Here is a 25,221-nt window from a genome sequence, read left to right as displayed (position 1 = left end):
GAGAAAGCTTGTTGAATGCAATGTGTGATACTGGCACATTAAGCTCATGGAAAGATAACTCACCTGAAGGATAATAAATACATAGTGATGAACCGAGAACTGAAAATTCAAGTCGAGTCGAGCGAGAAGCTTCTGCTCATGTTGTCTCGAAAGTCGAGTTCATTGCACTAGACTGGATGAGACTTGATTGCACTTTTCTTTATACAGTAAACTCTCAATTATTCACATTATTGTGACCTACTGATGCCTGGATAATTGAAATCCTTTGAAAGAACCGGATAACCCGTCCTTGAATTTGGGCCACCCATATAGGTATTCATCTTCAGTAGAGTTCTGAGCAAAAAAGAGTGAAGTCTTTGTGTACTGTGTCTCAGCTTATTGGAACGTAAACAATACGGCACTGTGGAGACATGTGGTCTTTATCCCTCTGCTGGAGAGGTGGCAGCCACCCACTCCCCCCCCCCCCCCAACTCTCCCTTAAATTTATATTTTATTTTCTACCCCTCAAGAGCAACTTATTCTTTCTTTTCAGTTCCTTGTCCTTTTATCAAACTAGCAAAAAATAATGTATGAAGAATGAAAAATATCTGTGTAGGTAAGTTTCTGCATGCAGTATTTATTTGAGAGATAGTATTGTAGCATAATAAATTCTAAAAAAAAAAAAAATTTCATTAAAGTTGAAAGAAAACCTGCAACTACTTGAGCTCGACTCGAGGGCACTCACCTGAAAGGCGTGGAGTCCTCGCAGAGCCACAGCATCTCCAGCAGGTCGCGACACTCCCTCCTCCAGTCGGTGGGCACGGCCGGCACCCGGAGCGAGGTCCTGCGGGAGCTCTGGCGGGTGCGCTGGGAGCGCCTCACCCCGCTGGGGCCGGGCGCGCTGATGTCCGGGTCCGGGTCCGGCTCCGACTCCAGGTCCGACCAGCGGTACGCCTCCTGCAGCGCGTGGCACACCAGCGGCACGTTGAGCTCCCGCACCTCCCTGCAAGCACAGCGGCACGCCGTCCCTCACGCCGGGCTGCTCCGTCCCGCTTGCTCGTGGATCCCTCAGACCCACTGCACTGTCGCCAGAACACGACCATGCATTCACACACTTGTGCAAATACTTATGGCCAGAGCAATGTACAAGAAGAAAGTCATACCTGGGGCGTGTTCAAAAATACCGATTACTCTATTGTTTTCATCATTGTTAATTAAAAGGGGACGGGAATAAAATTTTTTAATAATGTATAATTATACTTAAAACTCACAGATGACAATTGCAGCTATTTTACTTTATATATTCTGCCCATACAAATATAAGCATGAAAAAGATTGCAAATTATCGTAAGCCGATAGATACCATCCATGTCACTCGCTATCAAGAGGTATAAAACAAGTCACATGTCTTACTTGGATATTTCAATACACATGAAAGTAAAAGCCACAGTATTGTAAACAACTCAAACTTACTTCATTATCTTCAGGCAGAGTTCAGTGACGATGCGTGCCTGTTTGACTATTTCGCTCCCAGGCTCGTTGAACTTTTCTGCATTCGTGGCGATGTATCGGACATCAAACTGTGCTGAAGTCACTCGCCGGTAGAAGTGGTTTTCAAATCTTCCCTGCCATTTAAAATCAGCAAGTATTAGCTTGGACTGAGAACTACGAATCGGTAGTGTACTGGCAAAGATAACAAGAACTATTTGCATCTCAAACCTTAATGGTGGACAGATCAATGGGGTACTCCACGACAAAGGCGTAGCTAGGATAGCGGTTGATATCGACGGGGGCGATGAACGACTCGGCCACGGAGAGACCCATCACTTGCTCCAGCCCGTGAAGGATTCGACGACACGTGGCGTCCCTGTTTCCTTGGGGCCACTCCTCGGCCTGCGGCTGGTACAGGGTTGCCTGGATCTCTTCTGGTAGAACGGGCACCGCCCCACCAACCTCCCTCGGGAGGCCTGGAGCAACGCACATCGTTGTGTCACGAGTGGGCACATTACAGAATTGCTAAGCTAACTGAACTTTACCAGTTGTTACTTTCAACATTCTTAAATCAATACATAATATTTATATGTTCCACTTGTAACAAACACATTATTTAAAACAATGTCAAACCTGAAACCTAAAAACTAAATTTTACTACTAAATGAAATGGTGGAGAAAATCTATATTGACAAGAAATGAAATAAAAACACCAGATTTATATGGAGCCACTGCTGTGTAATGAATAAATATTATAGTATGTTCATGAGAAATATCTATGTTACTTTTTCAAGATTTCTTTCTTTTAATAAATTTAATATTTTAATTTATTTTTCTTGCAGTTTTTAACTAATTTTTTGAAACTTCATGACAACCAGAAATTTTTTATCACTCTTCAAAAAGATTTTAAAAATAGTTCATTATTTCTGAAAGCTGAATCAGATTTTATTTACATAAGAAAATTTTTTTCAAAAAAGTAATAAAAAAAATGTTTAAGTAATGAATGCTATTAGGAAAAATGTTAACTTACGATTTTGATTGACAGGTTCAAGATCCCAAGGGCTCATGCGTTCAAACTCTCCGTTGTCCCAACGAACACCGTAACACATGAATAGTGAACCTGGGAATTCAGGCTCCAAGGCGCTGTGTGACTCAATGGATCCCATCCACCAACCATCATCAATCATGCACCGAAAGCGATCACCTTTCAACACAAACAAGTTCATATTATGTATTCACATAAAACTAACTGTTATTCATTTGGCATACAAAAAAACTAGAGGCTGCCAAAAAGTTTGAATTAAAAATCCCTTAGACTGCTTCATGGGTGTACATCCTGTAGAATAAATTTATAGTTGAACTCCTAATTTACTAACTGTCACATTTAATGGAAATGAGGGTTAATGGCCACCTTGCCACAAGGTAGCCGAATTATTGGAGGCACGACTAAGTCTCTTCCAGGGATATTAATGTAGCAGGGGTTCCCCCTCAGGGCATGCACAAGGTTTTATTCAGTAAATGACTAGTCGAGCAATCTCTGGTGCAAAGCAGTTTATTGTGCCCAACACAAATAACTGAATCTGGCCCCCTTGACCATTATCGTGCCAACCGTTAGAGGACATGTAACAGACGGAAGGCGGAACTACCTGCGACGATCTTGCAGCATACTTGCCACGTCTGCCGCACATTTCTGTATCTGCATGGAGGTCGGACACGTCAGTAAATGGACGGTCGACAGCACTTAACTTTCAATTAGTCATGACATGTCCAGAAACAGAAGGTCAACAACAAGTTCCTTTCAGGGTAGGGCAACCCCCAGACAGGCAGCGTCCGTAAAAGGACGTTAGAATTGGCAGCAGACAGGCTCTCGAGCTGAAGGTGGTAGGTATTGAAGTGTAGGCAGTTCCGACGAGCAGAGGATAAACGAGCTGTGATGATGGAGTTTCAACGCGATAAAGCAAGTCGGAGATTTGGTGGTGACTGGTGATCACAGCTCCAGCACCCTCTTGCATAGCGAATCTGGCCAGGCGCTGCCTCCCTACCCTCGTGCAGCAGGCGAGTCCCAGCGGTTCAAGGTCAAGCAGCAGCATTCACCTGGGAGTGTACTGGGATAGCGGCCGCACGGGCCACTGTATCTGAGCGCTAATAGAGATGTGTGGCCGGTGGAGCGGATTTGAAAATGGAGTGAGGTGGGGGAAGGGGTAGAGGAAGATATTGATGTCTGTCTGTAGTTGCGTGCGTGAGATGCATTAATTGATTTCCTTAATCATACAAAACCAAAGCAAAATATTGTAAATATTTCATCAGATAATTTAGAGAAAATAATTATTGAGATGTGCACCAAAAGCTGTTTCCACTGACACAACAAAACTGTGCAACAGCTGCAGGTAAGTTCGGTGTTCTTAGTAATCATGCTAGCTTCCAGAGGGTGCTTCTTGGCAGCTCACACCAGTATACTTATCGGTTATCGGCATTATCGGAACAATAGCAGACTTCACTGACACCACTAGTCAGTAGAAATGGACACTGTGTTGACATGTAGACACACAACTTAACATACTGTTTTGATGCTTCACTGCATCATGAGTCACACCAAACCAGAGAGGGTACAGCACAGTGTGGAAAAGTGTTTTGGCTCGCACTCTCTCATGTTTCAACCAGCACAGTGAATGGCATGCAATGAATCTCGCTCAGCCAGCTAACTCAAGGTTACATAATTACTAAACAGTGTGTTGACATATTCTTTAAAAACAGTAAGCTGTGTTGTTTCAAATGAATCAGGCAATCTAGTGTGTCACTCTGGACATTTCTACTGTCCAGTGAAATCAGCGAACACCGGAACCTGCAGGTAATGTGCAGACTAGAGGTGGGTTGCAGAGTATCAATCCGCTACTTTTTAACTGATACACGCCTGTATCAAGTACTGCAAACGAGTACACTATTCTAGTATCAAATACTTTAGTATCAGTTTAGAATTCACCTGGAACACCACGGCCAATGTGCGCAGAACCCGATCAAAGATGATGGTCACTTGGGCGGAGTTTGTGAAAGGGGAGGGAGCGGCACGACGAATAAGGGATAGAGAAGGGAAAGAATGTAGGGGTGGAAGCGCAGGGGAAGGCGTTGAAGGAGAGGCGCAGAGCGAAATTGTTACGAGTCGTTTTGTTTATTGTCCCATATCAAAGTACGCTCAGTGCGCAGTGCGTGCTTCTTGCGAAGACTGAAGACTCAGATTACGAAAGGCATGGAAAGAGAACACCGATACCTTTTTTCGACTACGAAGAATGTAGAATGAGAAAACTGATACCTTTTTACGCTGGTGATGACGGCACGGAGGATATGTAACCTGTAACGAGAATGCTGATACCTTGTCGCTTCCTGGGACCGCTACTGCTGTAGCTGATACAGAAGTATCAGCTACTTGTAACCAGTACATTACTGTATCAGTAACTGGTTGGAACAGATACCGAAAATTGTTGTAACAACCCACCTCTAGCTGCAGACCAAACAAAACGAGAGCCTACCGATCTTCCAGCGCCTGGCGAGAGCAGTGTCGTAGGTCTGCCGCAGCACCAGGAAGTCCAGCACGTCCGCCATGTCGTGATACTTGATGGTGAAGGTGTCGCCGGTGAGGTGGCCGTCCTCGTCTATCAGCCCCAACTTGAGGCAGCACAGCCGGGGCGGTCGGATCTCATACTTGATGCCGATTATCTTCACCAGCTCGTGAGCCTGCGTGGGGGAAACACACGGACCATTACAGCATGGCTGGCTACCGATTCAACACAATGCCATTGAATTGTCACGTGTCCAAGCCCCTACCTTTACTGGCCCCACTTTGTTAAGTCAGTTTAATTATGTGCAGTTACTACTAGCTTAACTGCTGTTGCTATTTACTTGTATTGACACATACATAGATAGTATACACATATGTTTATAGATAGGGACACAGTTGATAATTAGTATATTATAATATCATAAAAACACGATGGTAATTTTAGTTATTTATTAATGAAATTATTAATATCTCAGGTTTATATTAAAAGTAAAAGGCACAGATGTCAGTAACGCCAACGTGCGCACGTGACCTTACCGCTATCTAGAGGATGGCAACCAGCTGCTCACCGCTCCTCCAGAGCCTTGGAAAGAGGGATGAGCCGAGTCTATCCAAGGTGTTCTGATCGCTGACAAAGCCCTTCATCCCTCGTTCGCCACAGCTCGCCCCACACCCCCCCTCCGGCTAGGACAGTATAAAAGGGTGCACTCTGGCAGTAAATGGAGTGTGTTCCTTGGCCAGCAAGCCTCAAAGCACCCTCCCGTGCTTTTGCTGCCCACACCCGCGCAACCTGCTGATGCTGCCGCCTACCGATACCTGTGCCACCAGATGCTTGCTCCTGTCACGCCACTTCCAGATGTTGCCGCCAACAAAGTTCGCCAGTCGTGAGTAAGCTAGATTAGGACACTTCAAGGCAACTCTTTAAGGTTGACTAGAGAGGGAATTTATATTTATATTCATAATGAAATAAATCCCCCCATGGTATTTGGTACGCCTTTCTGTTTGAAAGGGCACTACCTCTCATTCTATGTTACCTACTCAGACCCTTCACTGGCGCCTAGCCGACCAGAAGGAAGGGACAAGTAAAACGACCTGGTGACCTGGATAATCTTTTGCACCACACCCCAACCTGCACCGACACAGCAGTAGGGAGGTTCCTCAGCAGCCGGAATTCCAGTCCACTGAGAAACAGTCCATAGTTGCCATGCCCTAAACGTTTGGGTAGAACTAGGGAGTATCCAGTGACATTGGTCCTCTCTGGAAACTAGTTATGCCTGAGGATGATGTAATCAGAAATGCTAAACCACAGCACACCGCGTGCCTTGTTGGGAGGACCTTGGCAACCATAATCACCCTTAACTTCATTTTTTTCCCAGCTTCTACCCTGCCTGGCCTAATGCTCTATTGCCACTGTAGGTGAGTAAACAGGTGGGAACCCCTCCTAGCCTGGTTGGCAGAAGAAGGGAGCCTTGCCCATGTCCAAACAAAGAACCGGGCGGCACCCTTACAGCTCTTGAGGCCTAGCAACCAGGAGCCAGAGAGCGGACCCCGCCTCCCATCTGGAGCGAGCTTACTAGGGTTCCCATGCTGGTAACCCGGTTACCGCCGAGCCTGCCAAAACGGAACTTGAAGGTCCAAGCAGTTGTAGGTAGTCTGGTTTCTCTGCTGCCTTGCTGAAGTGGGGTGACCCAGGTGACCGTCCAACGATCATCATTGCCACCCAAACCCACAAACAGGTCCTCAGAGCCACGAGCATGTCTGCCCCCCTGAGATGTGACCTAGCCGAAACCTTCCACCTGTCCCACACCCCTACAAGACCAATCGCCAGAGCCCCGGCCTCCGGTTGGAGGAACCTGGCCCTCTAAGCCTGCCACCCAACTGTCCTGTGGCAGAACAGCACAAAAGACAGGTCACCTAATCACAGTCTCACCCACAGGTGCGAAGACGAGGAGGGCAAAAGACTGTACTTACATTTGTTTTTTATTAGATTATATGGTTATAGCTTAGAATTATTTATCCAAATACAGTATGACAGTTTTAGTGATAATTCAGCAAACATCATCCAACCACTTAGGTCCTAACAGCTACATCAAAGAGAACTTTGAAAGTTCAGATTTCTTCTATCTAAAACACCATCTATTCTAAGATACAACCTTTAATATTAGTTCTTACAGTTTCTAAAAAAAATATATGGCATACTTCAATTTAAGAAGTTTCTTTATAAAAGGTGAAAGTTAATTATAGTGCAATAGTTCTCTTAATTACACACAGAAGTTAACTAACAGCACAGTGCTGCCATCTGTATTTAAGCACAACTGATGGCCAATGAAACATTTATTTGGTATCTTTAACGTCAAATGAATGTAAATTTTTCTTTTAGTTGTCAAGTGTCCGGTGTTTTTTAGAATAAAGATATTTAGCTACTGCTTCTCCAACTGATCACTTCCACCTAGTTGCCTACTCAAAGAAACAGAACATGCCGGTTTTATCGGTTATTTGATGCAGGGGAATGAGCATATTACAAGCACAGCCAGAATTCAGGTTTTTGACAATTACCAAATGAAGTTACATATTTGGATTTTTAGTTTTCCCAACAAAATCCAATGGGAAAGACGTGCACTCAACACAAGACAAACACAACATGATACATACTATAAGTCACATACTGACCCTGATGCGCCTCTTCGCCCACGGCTCACAGCGAGGGTTCAGCTCGTACACCCTCTTCGATCGGACGGCATTCAGGTACATTTGGTGACCCTGGCGGAAGTACATGACCTCGTCTCCCATCTGCGGGTAGTAGGGAGCCTTTCGTGGTATCACTTCCGACAACCACTCACTCGGACGGTACGCTTCTGGGACTTCTGCCAGTGTTGAGACTGAAGGCTGAGCCTGTGGAACCTACAAATAAGAGACACTCTCCCAATTTGTTCGATAAATATAGCTTTCCTGTGCAGGCTTGGCGCTCTCTAAGCCTTGTTGATTCAAGTTGCATGATGTAACCAAATGATTCCAGAAACCAATTCAAAGTACCATGCATCCAACTGCTTACCTTTTTCTTCTGTCTGAGAGGCTGCTTCTTCTCCGTGTCGCTAGGAAACTTCTTCTTGACAGGCCTGCGATGGACACGCTTGGGCGGCTCCAGGTTCACACCGGCGTCCGCAATCCAGTCCGAATACTCGGAGCTCTCGGAGCCAGAGCTCGAGCTGCTGCCGCTGAGGTACTCCTCCCGCGCAGTGTAGTCCTCGCTTTCACTCTCAGATGACGCGCCTCCACTGACACTTAGCTCCAGATTCTCAGGATTCTGTATGGAAAACAATTTCACAAATACAATTTGTAGAAGGAACAAAGGAACAAAGAAGTATTCTGACTAAAATAGAGTGCCGTCACTCCAGAAGAAAAAAAATAATAATTTGTTATGGGGTAAGCAAAAGATAACAACTAAATTAAAAATGCTGAAGTAAACCCCTATTTGGAAGTTTCATGTTAATGAAGTTTTCCTGCTTGATAAACACGCATATTTTGGTATTTTCAAAGTTTTCTTAACAAGGTATGAATGAATCCCCACTGCTTTTTGTGCATGCTTTGCTACTTGGGCATTTAACTGCACAACCTAACTTACTAATGGAAAAATTTACTTTCTAATCAAATTCTTTGACACAAATAGAAAATCCTTCACAGATTTTATGAACCTGAATGCAAACCAGGCTTACGGAGAAACAAGTAATGTGGTTTTAAAAATTGTTATTTTTTTTTGCCAACTAAAGTATAAACTTTTTTTAAAATTAAAACCATTTCATGCACGAGTTAAACATTTTTATTATCACTTGAACTAATAACAGAAACAACTGAATTTTTTTTTTTAATTTTTTCATAATATTAAGTCAAAATTTTTAAGTTCTCTTTTAAAGAATTTATTGTAAATGCAACAAATAGTTCATATTGGTCACATCTGCGAGTCATGAGTTTTTATAATGTGACTGCTATTCAGTGACAAGCAATTCATGACTGTTCAATGACTTCAAGTTGTACTAATAGAGGTGGTAATGCTGACAAGGGCAACTACCTCAAACTCGCTATCCATGACCGGCTCTCCTCGAGTGGCGCGTGTGCGGTAGTTGTGCCTGAGTGGCACCCGGGAGCCGCGATGCCGCCTCGTCGGGAGCCTCGCAGCTTGCGGCGCGTTACAAGTTTCCACGACTGGCCTTCGCTTCTCCTCTCGCCGAAATGTGTCCAGTTCCAGATCACCAATTGCACGCCTGAAAAACAAGAACAACACTAGTAACGAATCCAAAAAATGAAGTACCATTTCCATTATTCTGCCATAGTGACTGTTCAAAAAAATACAAAAGTATTTTAATTAGTGATGGATCGGATCTGAATTTTCTCGAATTTAAATCTCGATTTTGAATCCCAGGGAGTACCAAGAACATACCCCTCGAATCCTTGAAGGCTTGGAAGCGAGGGATAGTTGATAGAACAAAGGAAGTTTTTGTTTTGACTGCTGAATGTCTGAATCAGCATGGGCCACTGAGATACCTGGTCATCTTTCTGTCGTTTCTGGCAGTGGCTGCCAAGGAACAGCGCCGAATTGAGGTTCAGTTTAATCACATTTTAAATTTTACATTGTTTTTCTAATAAGTTTTTAGTTTTTACAATAATAATAATTCCTTTCTTAAAGATTAAAAAAAAATCATGTATAAACAAGAGTGAGACATCATTTTTAACATCCTGTCTATAATTTAGAAAATAATTATATAATCTTTACCTCCCGCTGCCGCTCAAATCAAGAAGATACACTACAGTGATAATATTTTGCAGTCATGCTGCGTTCTCGATTATCTGTTTAATTATTATAAAAAACTAACACACAAAATATAAATTGATTACGTACCATCAACCTAAATGAAAATGGTGCATGACACATGTAAAGTAAAAAAAAAAAGATTCTCAAGTGATAAATAATCTCCGAAAAAGTTCCATAGTAACCATACAATAAATGGCCTGGTACATATTGTGGAAGTAAAATGTTACGGTACAAACAATTTTTGCAAAATAATTACACCCACCATTCTTCAAAACACAATATTTGACAAGTTTATCAAAATTCCTGTATCAATAGACTTTCCAAAGTCTTCATGAAGCAGACCTAAGTGTTGCAGGTGCAAGGATTGTGGTATGCAGTACCACTCACAACTTATCCTGCAGACATCTGAGAACAGCTGGATCCAAGGGCTGTACGTGATTGCGCTTGGACCACAAACAGCTTCCGTGTTGCCAATCGCCAATCAGCTGACGAACCCCCTCCACGTCCCCTGCACGTCGCATGCCAACCCGGTGAGCTGCAAGCCGAAAAAAGCACAAACTATTGATCCAAAATACATATAACTATTTCTAGAAACCCAGGTAGACTACACAAGTTCGAACATAAAAGTCTAAACATTCCCTTGAAATAAAATGATAGCTCAATGTACCAAACAATCATTACTTATAAATGTATATATGAATCATAAATAAAAACAAGAAATCCGTTACACATAAAGTGTGTGTGTGTGTGTGTGTGAATATATATATATATATATATATATATATATATATATATATATACACACACACACACACACACACACACACACACACACACACATGCACTAGTCTCAGCTTCCTATCTAGTACTTTGTACACCAACAGACCTGGACGTGGGGAGACATTCAGCTGAATCGGAATACGAACAGGAGGATTCAAAGACGACGTAGCAGAACCTCCTCTGGTCCGAGCCAGTTCTGCGATCATCTGGTCGATGTTGGATCGTGGCTGTTCCGACGGCAGTCCTTCGATAACTTCCTGCTGACCTACAAACAAAAATGTATCCTGTATATTTGTTTACCTAGCGATAAAAACCCATATCCTACTTATTTAATAAATATTAGGCACATTTATTCATAGTGTCCAAAGCTATACTCCGGTTTACTACTGGGGATAACCACAAATACAGTTTTCAAACTAAAATGTTTTTGCAAGTTACATTATTTTAAAATGGTGGAAGATCGAAAGTGATCTCATAAAAAGTTACACTCAAAGGTTGAGCTTTAAATACCGGTTAGTGCCTGAAGTGGGAAAACACAAGATAATCCACCAGTTTTAATTAAAACGAGGCATTAAAAAAATTTGGAGCAAATATGCATTAAGATCATTCAAAAAATATAAAACAAGAGTGTTTGTAATAATTTGACATTGTGTTTTAATCTCTCGACATGTGATGTAGCAACGTACACACATAAAGAACACAGGTGATATTTAAGATTTAAAAGCTGTAGTGATGAATAACTGTTAGGACAGGAATTGGAGGGTTATAGGTAGGGTTAGGAATTTTCTGCACACCAAAGGCCAAAACATTGCGATAGTGAAACACAAATTCTGCGATAGAAAACAAGAAATACTGCGATAACAAATTTAAAGTTCTGCAATTTATTAAAAATAGTTTACAGTATTACGTTTGAAACATGTATATACAACCTAAAGAAGCCAGTTTTTCCAACAAGCTAACAAAAACAATTTTGAATAGCTGCTTTACCCCCGCTGGCTTCTTTAAAAATGTATTTACTCAAAGACATTTTCATTTACTTTAGTGGATCACAATATATCTATATATTTATATTTTTTAATATGCTGTGTGGCCTATATCTTGCGCCAACGGCCATAAGGTCATTCTTTCGTATTCGAAGCCTTGTATCGATCAATTAGTCGATTGATGCGCACATATTTCCATCGACTGTGACTACAGTCGTTTCATAAACGCCGGTAGGATCGCTCGCTCAATGTGTTACTCATCTTATAATCTTATCTTTGGATTCTCTGCAAACGAAATTTATTTTGCCGTACGTGAAGTTTGGTAATTCAAACTTGTATTTTTTAACGGCATTGCCGCATTAATTATATGAAAACGTATGTTTTATACAATGTTTGGAAATTATTCAATCTGCCCATAATAATTAAGATATTATTTGGGAGAACATAACCCTTGCACACATTATTACTGCACTCAAAATGGACAAAAAAGGGACAGCAAAATCGGTGATTCTGCGATGATTCTGCGATTATGCGGGACTCTTGTAATTCTACGAAATATTCCGCGATCGCGGAATCGCGGAAAACTCCTAACCCTAGTTATAGGGCATATAATCTCCTCACCGCCAGCTCCGACCATGATGTTGGGTATGAGCTGCTCCACTTTGCAGCGCTCCCGGCCGGGAACCAGCTTCTGCTGCATGGGCGGGTAGGGGTTCCCGTCCACGTCGACGAGGAACGGCGGGGGCATCAGGTGGGGCGGGGTCTGAGTCTGCTCGTCCACCACATTGTGGGCGCCGTCGCGGACCAGCGGCCGGTAGTCTGTGTGGAAGAACATCTCCCGTGGAAGCTAGGCACACACACACACAAGTCGTTCTGTGGGACCGGGCAGAGTCCAGCAACGTCGATGGTTCCACACATCACAACATCAGCACAGTAAATCAAAATTAAAAAAGAATGACTTTGCTTGAAGCAACAAAACCAACAACTTAGTTTTCAAATTCTCTTCCTCTGAGTACACGCTGCATTAGCATCATTTAATATGTATATAGGTGGTCATAGATGAGTCACGACTCTACTGGACACATCTATTGGACATGATTAAAACACAAAGTAATTCACTCCTTATTAATTGTATCTATTGTTAAATGCTTTTAATGTGAGATAAGGAAGAAAAAAAAAACAGGAAAATGAATGCATACCATTTTAGCAAAATATTGTATAGATACAAACATTTCAAGTGGAACATTGGACTGTATTTACAAGTACCAATTTTCAAGTACACATCATATGAGCTATGGTAAAACTTCATACTTACAAGAAAAAAATAAATATGATTTTGACATTTAAATACTTGGTTGTATACAGCAGGAAAGCTTTGAATAAAGTTTCACTGTAGTTAACATAAAAATAACAAGTTTCAGAAAACAATAGGTAGAAGCAGGAATGTCAAAATCTATGTGTGAAAACTATTGGACAGATTCTTAATTAAGATAAATACCGTCAAGGAAAATAATAGTAGTTTATTTAAGATTTTTTAAAGAAATAAGCCATTGCAATGGCGTATGTCAAAAAAAATTGTTTTCTGTTCTGTCTATTAACTGAGCTATTAACATACATATCACTGTAACTAATGTGACATGTTATTCCTATGCATAGCATACACTTATGGTATACTATTATAACCACCTTTTGTGATTAACTTTACACACTGCGGGACAATCATAATCACCTTGCGAATCAGCTCATTTTTCGGCGCAAAATCGAACATCAATATGTGGCCGTGGGAGTCGGTGGCTGCCATGCTCTGGCCGTCGGGAGACCACCTGGCATCGAACACCGCGCCCAGGCCCTGCCCCGCTATGAAGTTCTTGAAGGACGCCACAGCTGTTCCCGAGATGACGTCCCAGATGAATATCTGTCCGTCGTGACCGGCACTCAACAGCACGTGCGGGTCGAACGGATGGGACTCCAACACGAACACTTCGTCCTTGTGGCCACGTAGCACCCCTACCAACGCACCTGAGCCACACAATCACCACCCTCATAATCTTGCCCTCACTACATTGACATGCGATTCCTAAAAGCAAGCGTGACTGATACCTACTAGCTTGCTTGGCCTTTATTCATACATGTTAACTACAGCTAGCAGCACAGAATTTAAACAAAATATCTGTCAGTGCACATCCTGTAAGTAAAATATAAAAGAGAATATAGAAAATTATAACTTTAAATAAAAAAAAAATTTGAGACATTCTTTCTTCATTGAGAAAAGAAATTTAGAATCAACATGCATTAAGCCACAGCTTCACTTTCCATTGTCTCTACTGAATTTTCAAGTCATTATTTCTACTTGTGTTTCAACTATTAAAGCATTGGTGTTGAAGGAAAAAAAAAAGTGAGATTGTGTCCTGCACCACGCAAAGGGCTCACCGGTGTTGGAGTTCCACACTTTCAGGAGGTGATCGCTGGAGGCGGTGGTAACCCACTTGTCACTCGCATCCCAGCTCACCATTGACACCTTCAGCTTCACTTTGGTGTCTTCCTCCGAGTCACTTGAGCTGCAAAGACCGTTATTATTACACTGCTTGCAACTTGCGTTCCTACTGCCCCGCTCAAATATTTCCTAACATTTCTAAATCCCAAAGAATAAACTACCATATTAATCCAAAAATAATGTGACTAAATACAATACGACCCTAAACTTTTGGACTATTAATTTATAAAAAAAAAAGACTTTATGGAGTCGAAATCACAATTAAAATTTGTAGCACTTCAAAATTATTTAAATTAGTAAATTTGTTCCATATTTACTGAACTGAACATTTTAAGGTGCCTTCTTTGTTCATGGTATTATTTTCGTTATCGCGGTAGTAAATTTTTCACGTCTATATGAATAGTTTATTATTCGTAATTTGTATTTAAAAATTTGATTATTTGCACGGGCCTAGTATAAGGGTATTTACAAAAAATAGTTCCTGTCAAAACAACAAATATCAATCAAGAATAAATAACTTTTTATCAAAAATCATATCAAACCTTGATAAAGCAAAATTTTTAAAAAATATTTCAATCTCGTGGCAAATATTGCCGTTATTAATATTATCATGACCTTTTCCACGACAGTGGCTTGTGATCTTCAACGAAGCAATTTTCATCATCCTGTACACACATGACAATAGTCCGACAGCAAACAGTGGGTGAACAATAAAGTTACACAAACAGGAACACACCCCGGTAGCTTGGTGGACATGAGCAGTTGGAGAGACTTCCACTGCTGGCGTTCGTAGTGCCATATGTTGGCAGTGCCGTCCTTGCTGCCAGAAATGAAGCGCAGGCCCTGGTGGGCCCACTGTATGCTGTCAACGCGGTCTCCGTGAGCCTCGGTCTCAAGGATACGGTGCGGACCGTCATCCCCCACCATCGAGTACACCCTGGAAACAGCACGGACACAAATACTCATCCATTTACATACAGGCTGGACAACAAACATACGAAAACTACTGATGGACCCTTATAGCTTTCCTCACATATTTTCACTGTACGACTAGTCAGTGGCCTGGCAAGACGCCTCACAGTTGCTCGTTACTTCAACTAATTGCCGCAATACTAATGCAAAGTAAATCTTACTCAGTGGCACAAGTGTTTGGATTAAGCTATCATACATAGCAAATAGCAAATGTCTTTGACAAAAAAGACCTTTCTGTGTTATTTTCAACCAATAAGAAGAATGTGACAAACACAATGCATGGTAATGCCAATTTTTAGGATGTTCTGTTTCAGGATGGAAGCAGTTGATGATGATCATGGTGAATATTGTATGGTACATACATTTTAAGAATACCACAGTGCATGTGGTCGAAATTGTAGGTATGTATACTAGGCCGTATTACGAACATGACGGTAGTAAATTTTCAGGTATGCCTCACAAAAGACTCTTCGGCAATCCTTTTTATATAAAAAAAGTGCAGTATATGTGCAAGTATGATAATCAAATTAAAAACATGCCGTCCGAGAACGCACTCACCTGACATGGTGGTCCGCGCTGCCAGCAGCGAGGAAGACGCCCCCTGGACTGAACGCTGCACATATCATCTGAGCCTGTCCAGGTCGCATGCGCTCGTTGTACTGAGTCGGCCTCGACCTAACAAGTGCAGCGTCACTTGAACAAAACTGCATTCAATTGTTTCAAATTCAGTCAAGTCATTTCATTGCACCACTTTCAACTGAGTTAGTCAACACTTTAAAGACCAGCTAACTATGCTGTGATCAATATGACGGACTGACTGTTTACAATTCCTCAAAATTTCTTTGCAATTTAATTTTTTACACAGCATATTGGTAGTATGCTGTATGGTTAGAATACTAGAAATTCAATTTTTCTTTCAGTTATACATTACAAAATACATTTCAGAATAGTGTGCAATTTTATTCATTAGGCACGAGAATCATCCTGTACGCATTGAACATTTTAATCTTTATTTATGTTTACTTGGAATTTAATTTATTCCAACACTATTTACATTCAACAATATTACAATGAATTTTTGTTAGTTTTGTAATAAGCTACATGGTAGTTTAGAAAGACTTCCAGCAGGTGGGCAAGTTGAACATTATTAACAGTTACAGTTTCTGTAACCGACAGCATGAGAAAGTTTCCTGACCCTAACAGCCACGGTTACAAAACAGCATTAACGTGTTGTGGAGTAAGAAAATGAAGTGAGAATCAATGATTAAAAAATAAATGTTACAGTTACAAGACAAAGCATGGCCAAACCAACAGCTGACCGAATCACTTCTGCTTGCTAGTTGCTGGTAGAGTGATGTAATAGCCAGTTTTCTGGCTGCAAGATATAACAGTTCATGCAACATACACTACCCACCAAAAACTCCAACAGTGGCTATAGAGCAGGCTCAGGGCAAGTGGAGTTCAACGCTCGTTTGTCCACCATCATAATTTTTATTTTAAAATTAATTTGGGTTTTAAAATATAGTCAGCAGTGAGGTCATTAGGGGACAGTAACAGACGCCGGCACCGGAAAGGGATTCCAACGCGGGTCCACAGTGATGCACCTCGCTACACATCACCACCAGAATCGCAAGCAGGGGCTGACTCACTGGAAGATGTAGGTGGAATCTGGCATCCTCTGGTAGCTCCAGAAGGCCACCGAGCCATCGGTGCTGGTCGTGACCAGGTACAGGACAGGGTCGGTCACGAGGGGGCAGAACTTCACACCAGTTATCATGCCGGTGTGGGCCACAAGTACTGCTACCTGCAGCACACCAGATCCCCAAAGTGTTCACACTGAGCCAATGTTTGAAATAATTAGTATCAAAAACGGTTCCAGCAAACACATCAATTTTGGGTCATTCATGTCATTATCTACCAACATGATGAATTTTTTTTTTTTTAATTCTTTGCATACAAGTTTAAAGCATCCATACACTGCTGATGATGCCTAATTAATATAAAATCACATACATATTTGTGCAAAACTTGCAGAAAATGTTATAAATAACCATCATATGATATGAGGTTTCACTTATCCAAGCAGCACCAACGAAATCACATTAAAATTTTTATGCAGAAAAAATATTTTTAATTTGGTTTTTTGGTTTAGCACCCAGGATAATTAAGAGGCTATTGTACAATGGTAATGAGTAGTTAGTTTTTAATTAGACCCATATAATATACTACTGTGTCCCATGAAAAAAAAAAAAGATAATTTAACATTATCAGTCATAATAAAGCAGCTTTATAGTACTGTAGGTGAAAGATGAATTTTTCCCCGGTAGGCAGAAAGTATAACTTAAACCGGGCTTCAGAATGATGCGAACATACAGACAACACACTAAAGATAGTAGATGTGGCAACCCTGAGTGTACCTACTGGAGAGGCAGTTTGCAAGTTCCACACTCGCAAGATCTTGTCCAAGCTGCCCGCTGCAAGCAGGGTGTTTTCCACGTTGATGTCTATGTCCGTTATTTCTGCAGAAGCACCGCGCAGCGTTACTAGTAGACGACCATCTATTGCACTCCATATTTTGACAAGGAGATCGTCTGCACCCTGCAGCAACACATATCATTTCAACAACTTCTACAAGCTATGCACAGGTTGAATGAAATAATAATGTATTCACTTAATTCAGGGCATGCACAGAAAAATTATCCAAATTCCTAAATTTCATGAGAAAGTATCACTTTGCATTGGTGCATCTAAAATTAAAACTAAATATTCTAATAATTTCAAAGATAGTGTTTTCTTTTGTACTTCACATAAACAAATTAATTGATGATTTCATGTAAGACAACATTTTTTTTAAGCACCCTACATGTTATATTGAGTTACCACATAGTACTACAAATGTGATTCTTAGCAGTAAATTTTTTTTTTGGTATATATAGTTTTTGTAATACAAGATCCTCAATAAAAGATGTTCAAAATATAATTCCTCAAAAGATTGGCAAGGTAATTTTTTTTTTCTTTCAAAAATCAAAATAATTTTTGAAGTGAAACTTCTATAGGCATGATAAGGGTAAAATTTCAAAACCAAATTTTAATGCAATGTTTTCGCGAAAAGAAAACACTACATGATGGCAGTACTGTTACCGTTATGATGTAGCGTCCGGTGCGGTCGTACAGAAGGCAGTACACAGCAGACAAGTGTCCCACGGTGCGACACAGCAGCTGCTGCCGACTGTACAGCTTCGGGGAGATGGCCTGTCGCCTCACGAGGGGCCCTGAAGTCTCCCGGCCTTGCAGAACGCGCACTGCCACACAGCACAGCCAGAACGTTGCTTGAGCCACACCACACCAATAGTCAATGTGAAATTAAAAAAAAAACATTGTTTGCTATCTCCAAAAAAAAATACTTTTTTGTGGTTTGAGTGTTATGCATGCATGAATACCTACTAGTTTTTTGATGCAAACTGAATAACAAATCCAATATTTAAATTTTAAACATTCAAGAAGTCGAATCAAATTGCAAATATCGTTCTCGGCGAAGCTGTATTCCAGTCCAATTGAAGGAAAAACAAAATTGTTTCATGTTTGTAATGTTTAAACTGATTAAGTGATTGGGGTCTATGTGTAACGTCATTAAATGAAAATTATAAAATACCCATGCATAATATCAATATTTACTTATTTAGCATTCAAAAAACCAAACTGATGCCACCTTTTATTTTTTAAGTAACCAAATGTTCAAGCAAAACATGTACAAGAAAAAATATTTTCACAAGTGAATCTTAGGCTTCCAACAACAAATTCAAAGCTTCACATTCGACAAAGCTCTGCATCACAACCGAAGCTTCAAATAAAAATGAATAGTATATTTCCTGGTGAAGTCAAATTGAATATTAAAAAGAGTTTTGCTAGATTCACTTAGTCAAAGCTTCGCACAGGCCTGCGGAATGTGTCGAGGAAGGATTACCTACATCTTTATCAAGTACATTTTTTTTTTTTTTAAATTAATGAAACATAAAAGGGTTGGTAGATGAACTAATATAGAGGAGCACAGGTTTTATAGAAGTTTTTGGAACTACCTATGTTGTGTGGCTTGTTGAAGCCCACAGGTTCGACGAGTGGACACTGTTGCCGCCTTATGGCATACTGCACAATGCTCCAACATTGCGGCTGGCAATCTGAAAGTGAAATAAAAGCAAACATTCACCAATCTACAAAAAAACAAAACACCCCTAACTTTACTGTCACCAACTGAGATCTCTCTCCCTTCCATTCGATGATAGCAATCTTTTATTTTCATCCCTGTTCTCTACCGTGCAAGAAGCATGAAATATGTTTAAACCAGCAATTTCAGAATCCGCGAAGGGCAGTAGGCACGGCAGCTGGCTTTTCCGTCTGTCTACAAGATGAATGCAGCGTCATTACAGGCTGGTGCATTGAAGTGAGTAACTATTTGAAGCAAAATGACACTGTTATACTATATGTAACTCGCTACATATCTTTTATACCACACCAATACTGAAAGCACAAGGGAAAAATATGTATTTTTGAACCACATTAAGATGAAATTTTTAAAATAAAAAGTCCTATTTTATTTTATTGTAAAAAGAAAACACAATCATAACCGTTAACGCATTTCACACACAGAAGGAGTGTGTTTGTGTTGGTGAGGTGAAATGATACGGATGAGATGCTATTTTTTTATATTTAGCACACTTAATGTTCCTCGAAGAGCACGGCCTTGAATCAGCATGCTGTTCTCATGGTATTTAGTGTGCTACTATGGTGACACTATTCATGGTGTGAAAATAAGGATACAGATACAGGAATATCCCCTGGTTCTTTCAAGATTAGGTTCCACAATTTTCATACTTGAAAATTATTTTTAAAATGCTAGAACAGAAGATTTTTAGTCCGGATTAGGACTTAAAAATTATTTTGAAAATGCTCAAACAATATTCACAAAAAACCAGGACTTTTACAACACACCTATATATTCTCATCATACTATCAGCCTTTAATTGGAGTTTGAAAATTAAGTATTGATGTAATCACCCACAAAAGAGTGTGTTTAATCCCTAAAAGTGAGAAGTAGCTGCGTAAGTAAATTATGTCTCCGATTAAGCTAAACACACAGAAAAATGTTAATTTTGCCTCATGAGTAAAATATTTATATCCTATAGTCGTAGTTAATTAAAAAAATTAAAATTTATAATTGTTCTGTGTAGCTATTTCTCCACATTGAAAATAAAGTTCAATGAAAATTAATTTCTAATGACTAAAACTCTTTCTAGGTTAACACAGTTTTGGCTCAAGCTAGTGCCTGAGTCATTGGCGCTAACACCCCAACTCTGATAAGAGCCAAAAAAATTTAGTGTATCTAGAAATATAAATTAAAATTGAATTTTCAAACAAAATTTATAATCCTGTACCATATAGGTAAAGGACACCATGTCCAATTTTTTTTATGAAACAAGATGAGGCATCATGTTCAAGATGTCCATATTTTACTCTATATACAAATAGAACCCAGTTATGTGTTTGAATGAGGCAAAAGGATATAAATATAAGCAGGAAAATCAATTTAGCACTTGTCAGTGATGTTCCTGAAGATCGTTCTGCATACACAATAATGTGAAGGAAAGCTAATTCATTTTGAATGATAAAGTAAGATAATAACTAAGGCCACACAAGCGAGTAATGTTTGTGTGCGGTGTGACCTTGAGCAGTGCGGAGGAGGGACTGGCGTCCGGCCCCGAGCAGCGATTCCACTCCTTGGATGCTCGGCTTGATGTCTCTGTCGAGGATCGGCCCGATGCGGCGACAAATTTCCAGCAAATAATTAGGACTGATGTGTGGATACTTGCGTTCCTAATGAAGCACAATAAACCACACTTAATTTCACTCCATAACAGTTCCAAATTATTACTAGATTGCTGAGAACTATTCAAAACTTACAATTATTATTTTTTTTTAATATATATATAAAACAGGTAGGTACAGCAAAATTTGAAAAATAAAGAATCAGAAATAAAAGTATGCACTTATTTACCTTACATTTTTTAATGGATTATTTAACTTAAAAAAGAATGCCAATCATAAAATTTGTGCGAATTGTAGGTTAGTTTAAGTATGGCCTACATCATGTGCCCAGCAAGGAAAAAGAAAACTTCGAAACTACATGTGCACTTAAGTTATCTCCTTTTGCTTGCGACTTCTTACGCGTGGATGATGAATATAAATACTGATTTATTGGAAGAGGGTGGTGATAATGAATTTAAAAAAAAAAAATATTGAGGCATTAGCTCCTTCTTTACAAACAAAATCTGTCAGTTATTATGCATATTTCGTATTTTTTTTCTCCAGTTATATCCATAAGAATTATATACATCACTTCGGTTAATTCACAAAATATACACATCCACCATTTTTGTCCCAGGATTTCTCATCTCACAGACGAGAGTTGTACGATTGGTTAACAAGATGAAAACAAAACAGGCTGCACTCTCTCGAATTTTGCTCTAGCGGGAGCGAGAAGTAGAGCACAACAATACTTCAGGTACTTGGCGTTCCCCCCAATGTTACAATTGACCCATATGGTGATATTCTGTTAATTGTTCTCTACACTAGTTTTCATGACCAATATATGTGATATTGCCATGTCTCAATTTAGCCAAGTAACATTTATAAAAAAATAACTTCAAAATATAAGCCCTACTCAATAAATCCAGTTGATTTGTTTATTATGCTATGAATAAAACCTGAAAATGTTTGCTACCTATTGCACCATCAAATGTTTAAGTAAAATAAGTACTTTTTTTTTTTTTTTTTTTTTTGTGTTTTGAAACTAGAAAGGCATGAAATAACTTTTTTGTGCAAAACTGACCTGGAGAGTTATTTTGTAGGAATATGTAAATATTAATATTTAACTTGCAAGCTTTCAGAATGTTAATATTAAGTTTTAATTAAGTTGCATTAAAATAATAAAATTAATCAAAAGATCAATGCTAATTTATAAAATAATAGATGCTAATCTTCCAGTTCCCAGTGATAAATAACAAATTTCAACTTTCAGACATCAAGAATACTGTGTGAGCACAGGAACATGAAAGATGGCTTTGTTTTAATTTCTCTGTTTTCGTTAAAATATTAGTCATCATCATCATGATCAACTGTTTCAAGCCTGTGGCCCGGTCGGCCAAGTAAAATGCCTCCATCTTCCTCTGTTCTTCCACTATTCCTCATTCTTCACTTTACTCCAGTCTTCTACTCTCCTGTACTCATTTAACTATCTGCTCTTCCCACCTCCTCCTAGTCAACCTTAGGGTCTTCTTTCTGTGTACTTCAATGCCATCATTTTCCTATTCTCTGGACATGGCCTAACTATCTCATTTTTGCTTTTTCAATGATGGTAAGCTGTGACATGCGGCAACAGTGTCCGAGAGAAAACTGGAGGGAATGTAGAGAAGAGCAACTAGGTGGGTAACGGGCAAGTGGAGGAGATTTTAAAGGATGAACAGGGTGAGCACTTCATTAGCCCATAAGAACCAATGAATGAAAAGATGACAGAGGGAAAGGACAAGGTCAACAGAAGCTTAATGAATTTGCATCAAGAAATTAATGTGAAGGGAGGGTAGGAGAGGATAGGACAAAGAATAGAGATAGGGATGCGTAGAAACAGCAGGGAGAATTCCCGAAAACTTTTGAGAAAGTGTAAAAAAAATAGAAAGTGGAAATTCCCTGATTAAAAAAATGTTGGCAAATGCAATAAGTAGTTTTGATGAGGAATGTGTGCTGGCAGTTCTGGAGGGTAAAGGGAAATCAGCGTGGAGAGATTGATGCCAGAAGTATGCTCAACTGCACAAGATTGCATGTTATGCTCATAATTGGGCTTTCACACGGTGGAAAAGTCCTCCCTCCCCCCTCCCCACCAAGTCATCTCCAGAGCATTCCTTCCTCCAGGCCATTCCACTTCCTCCCTGTCTGACCCAAGAGCGTTCCTACCTCTTTCTGTTTGCCTCCATTCCCTCTGGAGCTTCCACCTGTGATCTCTCCACTCTGTGCATCCTAGTCTCCAGCTACCCGCATCCCCCCTCTCCGTTTTCATCTTATAGGCTACATTCTGACTAACCTTTCCACCCTTCTCCTCCCAAGCTCCTTCATCATCTCAGTTCGACTATGCATCTACCCCTCTCCCCAACATACTACCACTTCTTTCCATTGTTTTGCCAATTTCCCCTCCTCCAGGGATTCTAGGAACATAACCATTGTGTATCTGCAAACTTCCATACCCCCCAACTTAAGGCTTAAGGTCGCTGTTCCCTATCCCGTCAAGTTCCGCTGCCTTCCTCCCCTTCAAACTCCTGACCCCATTTTGTACCTCTTTCTTTCCTATCTCTAAACCCCTCCTTTCTACTATTTGCAACTTTCCGATCCTCCCATACCTCCCCCCTTACAAATACAGTTAAGTAATGTTCCTGCAGCCAATTTGATTTTTCCCCCTGCAAACCCCCCTCCCCCCATACATTGCCCCACTCTTCCACTGAGTAACACTTCCTTCCTCCTCCTCCTTCACCCTTGCCATAAAGCTGTAAAGATCCACCCCATTTCCTTTCCCCCTTTATTCCATTAGCCTTTCTATGTACGCATCCCTTGCCACCCTTATTTTCCCCGGTTTCTTACCCAGCTCCTTAATTTTTGCCTTTAGTCCTCCCATCATATCTTCCTAGCCCTTACATGTAGCCTCTGACCCTTTCTCTTTAAATATGAGTGTAGAGAAGAATTTCTGACATTCACAATGGAGGTAACACCCACCTATTTTTATATACCTACCTACAATCCACTGTATGGATATAATGAAACACTTTCAAATAGCTTCTTCCATGTCAAAAAATGCGAAGAAAATAGGTACGGGAAAAAGAAAGAAGTAAAGAAATGGGGTGTAAGGTGTAACAAGGGTGGCAGAAAATTCCCGAAAAATAATGATGGGTGTGGGGAAGATAAAAAAAAAGACTGGGATCACCGCAAAATTACATATACATAATACAATCTGACATCATAACGAAAGTGATTTCATGTCAGAATATTTTTATATATACATATCTAAATATATTTGGTGCAGAATACATATTCTGGATAACATTAGATTATTATTAATCTATTCGCTGACCCTACAATTAATAATACAGACACGAATTCGATTATGAATCGAATCACAAAATCGATCTTGGTTACATGTCAAAATCACGATGTTAATAAAAAAGAAGTCGTAGTAACTTCTAAAAAATTTGACATTTGGCATTTAACTTTTTACTTTAGTTGAACATTACGGAAAAAACATAGCCAAATTTGTAAATATATTTACTTCGATACATATCGATTACAATCGATTCTCAGAAGTAGTAATCGATTTGCATATTGAAGTGAAAAAAAAATCTTTTAATTCATATAATCGAAGTAAAAAATATCGTTTCCATTAAAAAAACGCATTTTAAACTTAACTATGCACACTTAACACTATCACCAATATTAAAATGAAACCTTTTAAGTTATTTACTATTGAATTTTTATAACTACTGTACGTATTATAATATTGTATATTATGGTTTAATTTATCATTTCTATTAATTCCCTTATAATTAGACACTTCTTGTTACGTTTGCCGTGCTACATTTATATGAAATTAAGCACAACCAATCACATGCGCCGTGGCAACATATTGATCTTTGTACGTCATCAGTGTCGCATTCCATTGGCTATCAGCGCAAGTACATCATTGCGTAATAAAAATGAGAAGCGTAAAAGGAGAGGACGTGAAATAAAAATACGAACTTAATAATTTGAGACGGAAACATTTACGTTTGTAATTAAAAGCTGAATTAATATTTCAACAATTAAGGCAATTTATGACAAATTGAACACAGGACATGGAAATCACACATCATACGTAAAAAAAAAAAAAATTAATTTTAATGGTTTTTTAAGTCTTACCAGCTCTTCAAATGTTTGATCGTGCTCATTTCCTTGCCAATCAAGCCTTTTGGACAAAACCTAAAAATAAAAAGTAAAAAAAAAAAAAATTAGAAGTCTTTTTATTAGGTCACTGACCTTTACTCATGTAATGTTTTCAAAACCAACCACGTGCTACCCATGCGGTTCCACAACA

At 39.8% G+C, this 25,221-nt stretch overlaps 1 protein-coding gene across 2 annotated transcripts in view; it reads right to left on the bottom strand.

Annotated features, from left to right (window-relative positions):
- Nucleotides 1–25,221, bottom strand: part of LOC134532739 (PH-interacting protein) — a 30,122-nt gene that overhangs the window by 4,423 nt on the left and 478 nt on the right. For both annotated transcript variants that reach the window (XM_063369545.1, XM_063369546.1), the window contains 21 exons: nucleotides 25,047–25,106; nucleotides 20,777–20,927; nucleotides 19,136–19,234; nucleotides 18,201–18,361; nucleotides 17,481–17,657; nucleotides 16,709–16,863; nucleotides 15,618–15,734; nucleotides 14,824–15,024; nucleotides 14,024–14,151; nucleotides 13,323–13,612; nucleotides 12,215–12,440; nucleotides 10,717–10,875; nucleotides 10,218–10,365; nucleotides 9,090–9,282; nucleotides 8,076–8,327; nucleotides 7,694–7,924; nucleotides 4,995–5,199; nucleotides 2,501–2,674; nucleotides 1,699–1,946; nucleotides 1,453–1,604; nucleotides 725–982 (listed from right to left, as the gene is read on the bottom strand). In XM_063369545.1, the coding sequence (XP_063225615.1) occupies nucleotides 725–982; nucleotides 1,453–1,604; nucleotides 1,699–1,946; nucleotides 2,501–2,674; nucleotides 4,995–5,199; nucleotides 7,694–7,924; nucleotides 8,076–8,327; nucleotides 9,090–9,282; nucleotides 10,218–10,365; nucleotides 10,717–10,875; nucleotides 12,215–12,440; nucleotides 13,323–13,612; nucleotides 14,024–14,151; nucleotides 14,824–15,024; nucleotides 15,618–15,734; nucleotides 16,709–16,863; nucleotides 17,481–17,657; nucleotides 18,201–18,361; nucleotides 19,136–19,234; nucleotides 20,777–20,927; nucleotides 25,047–25,106 (3,785 nt within the window). The remainder of the gene's footprint in view (nucleotides 1–724; nucleotides 983–1,452; nucleotides 1,605–1,698; nucleotides 1,947–2,500; nucleotides 2,675–4,994; nucleotides 5,200–7,693; nucleotides 7,925–8,075; nucleotides 8,328–9,089; nucleotides 9,283–10,217; nucleotides 10,366–10,716; nucleotides 10,876–12,214; nucleotides 12,441–13,322; nucleotides 13,613–14,023; nucleotides 14,152–14,823; nucleotides 15,025–15,617; nucleotides 15,735–16,708; nucleotides 16,864–17,480; nucleotides 17,658–18,200; nucleotides 18,362–19,135; nucleotides 19,235–20,776; nucleotides 20,928–25,046; nucleotides 25,107–25,221) is intronic.

Source organism: Bacillus rossius, chromosome 6 (assembly GCF_032445375.1).
Source record: "Bacillus rossius redtenbacheri isolate Brsri chromosome 6, Brsri_v3, whole genome shotgun sequence".
NCBI classification, from domain to species: Eukaryota; Metazoa; Arthropoda; class Insecta; order Phasmatodea; family Bacillidae; genus Bacillus; species Bacillus rossius.
Note: the sequence above shows the minus strand (reverse complement) of the source record. Positions and strands in the feature narration are given on the sequence as shown.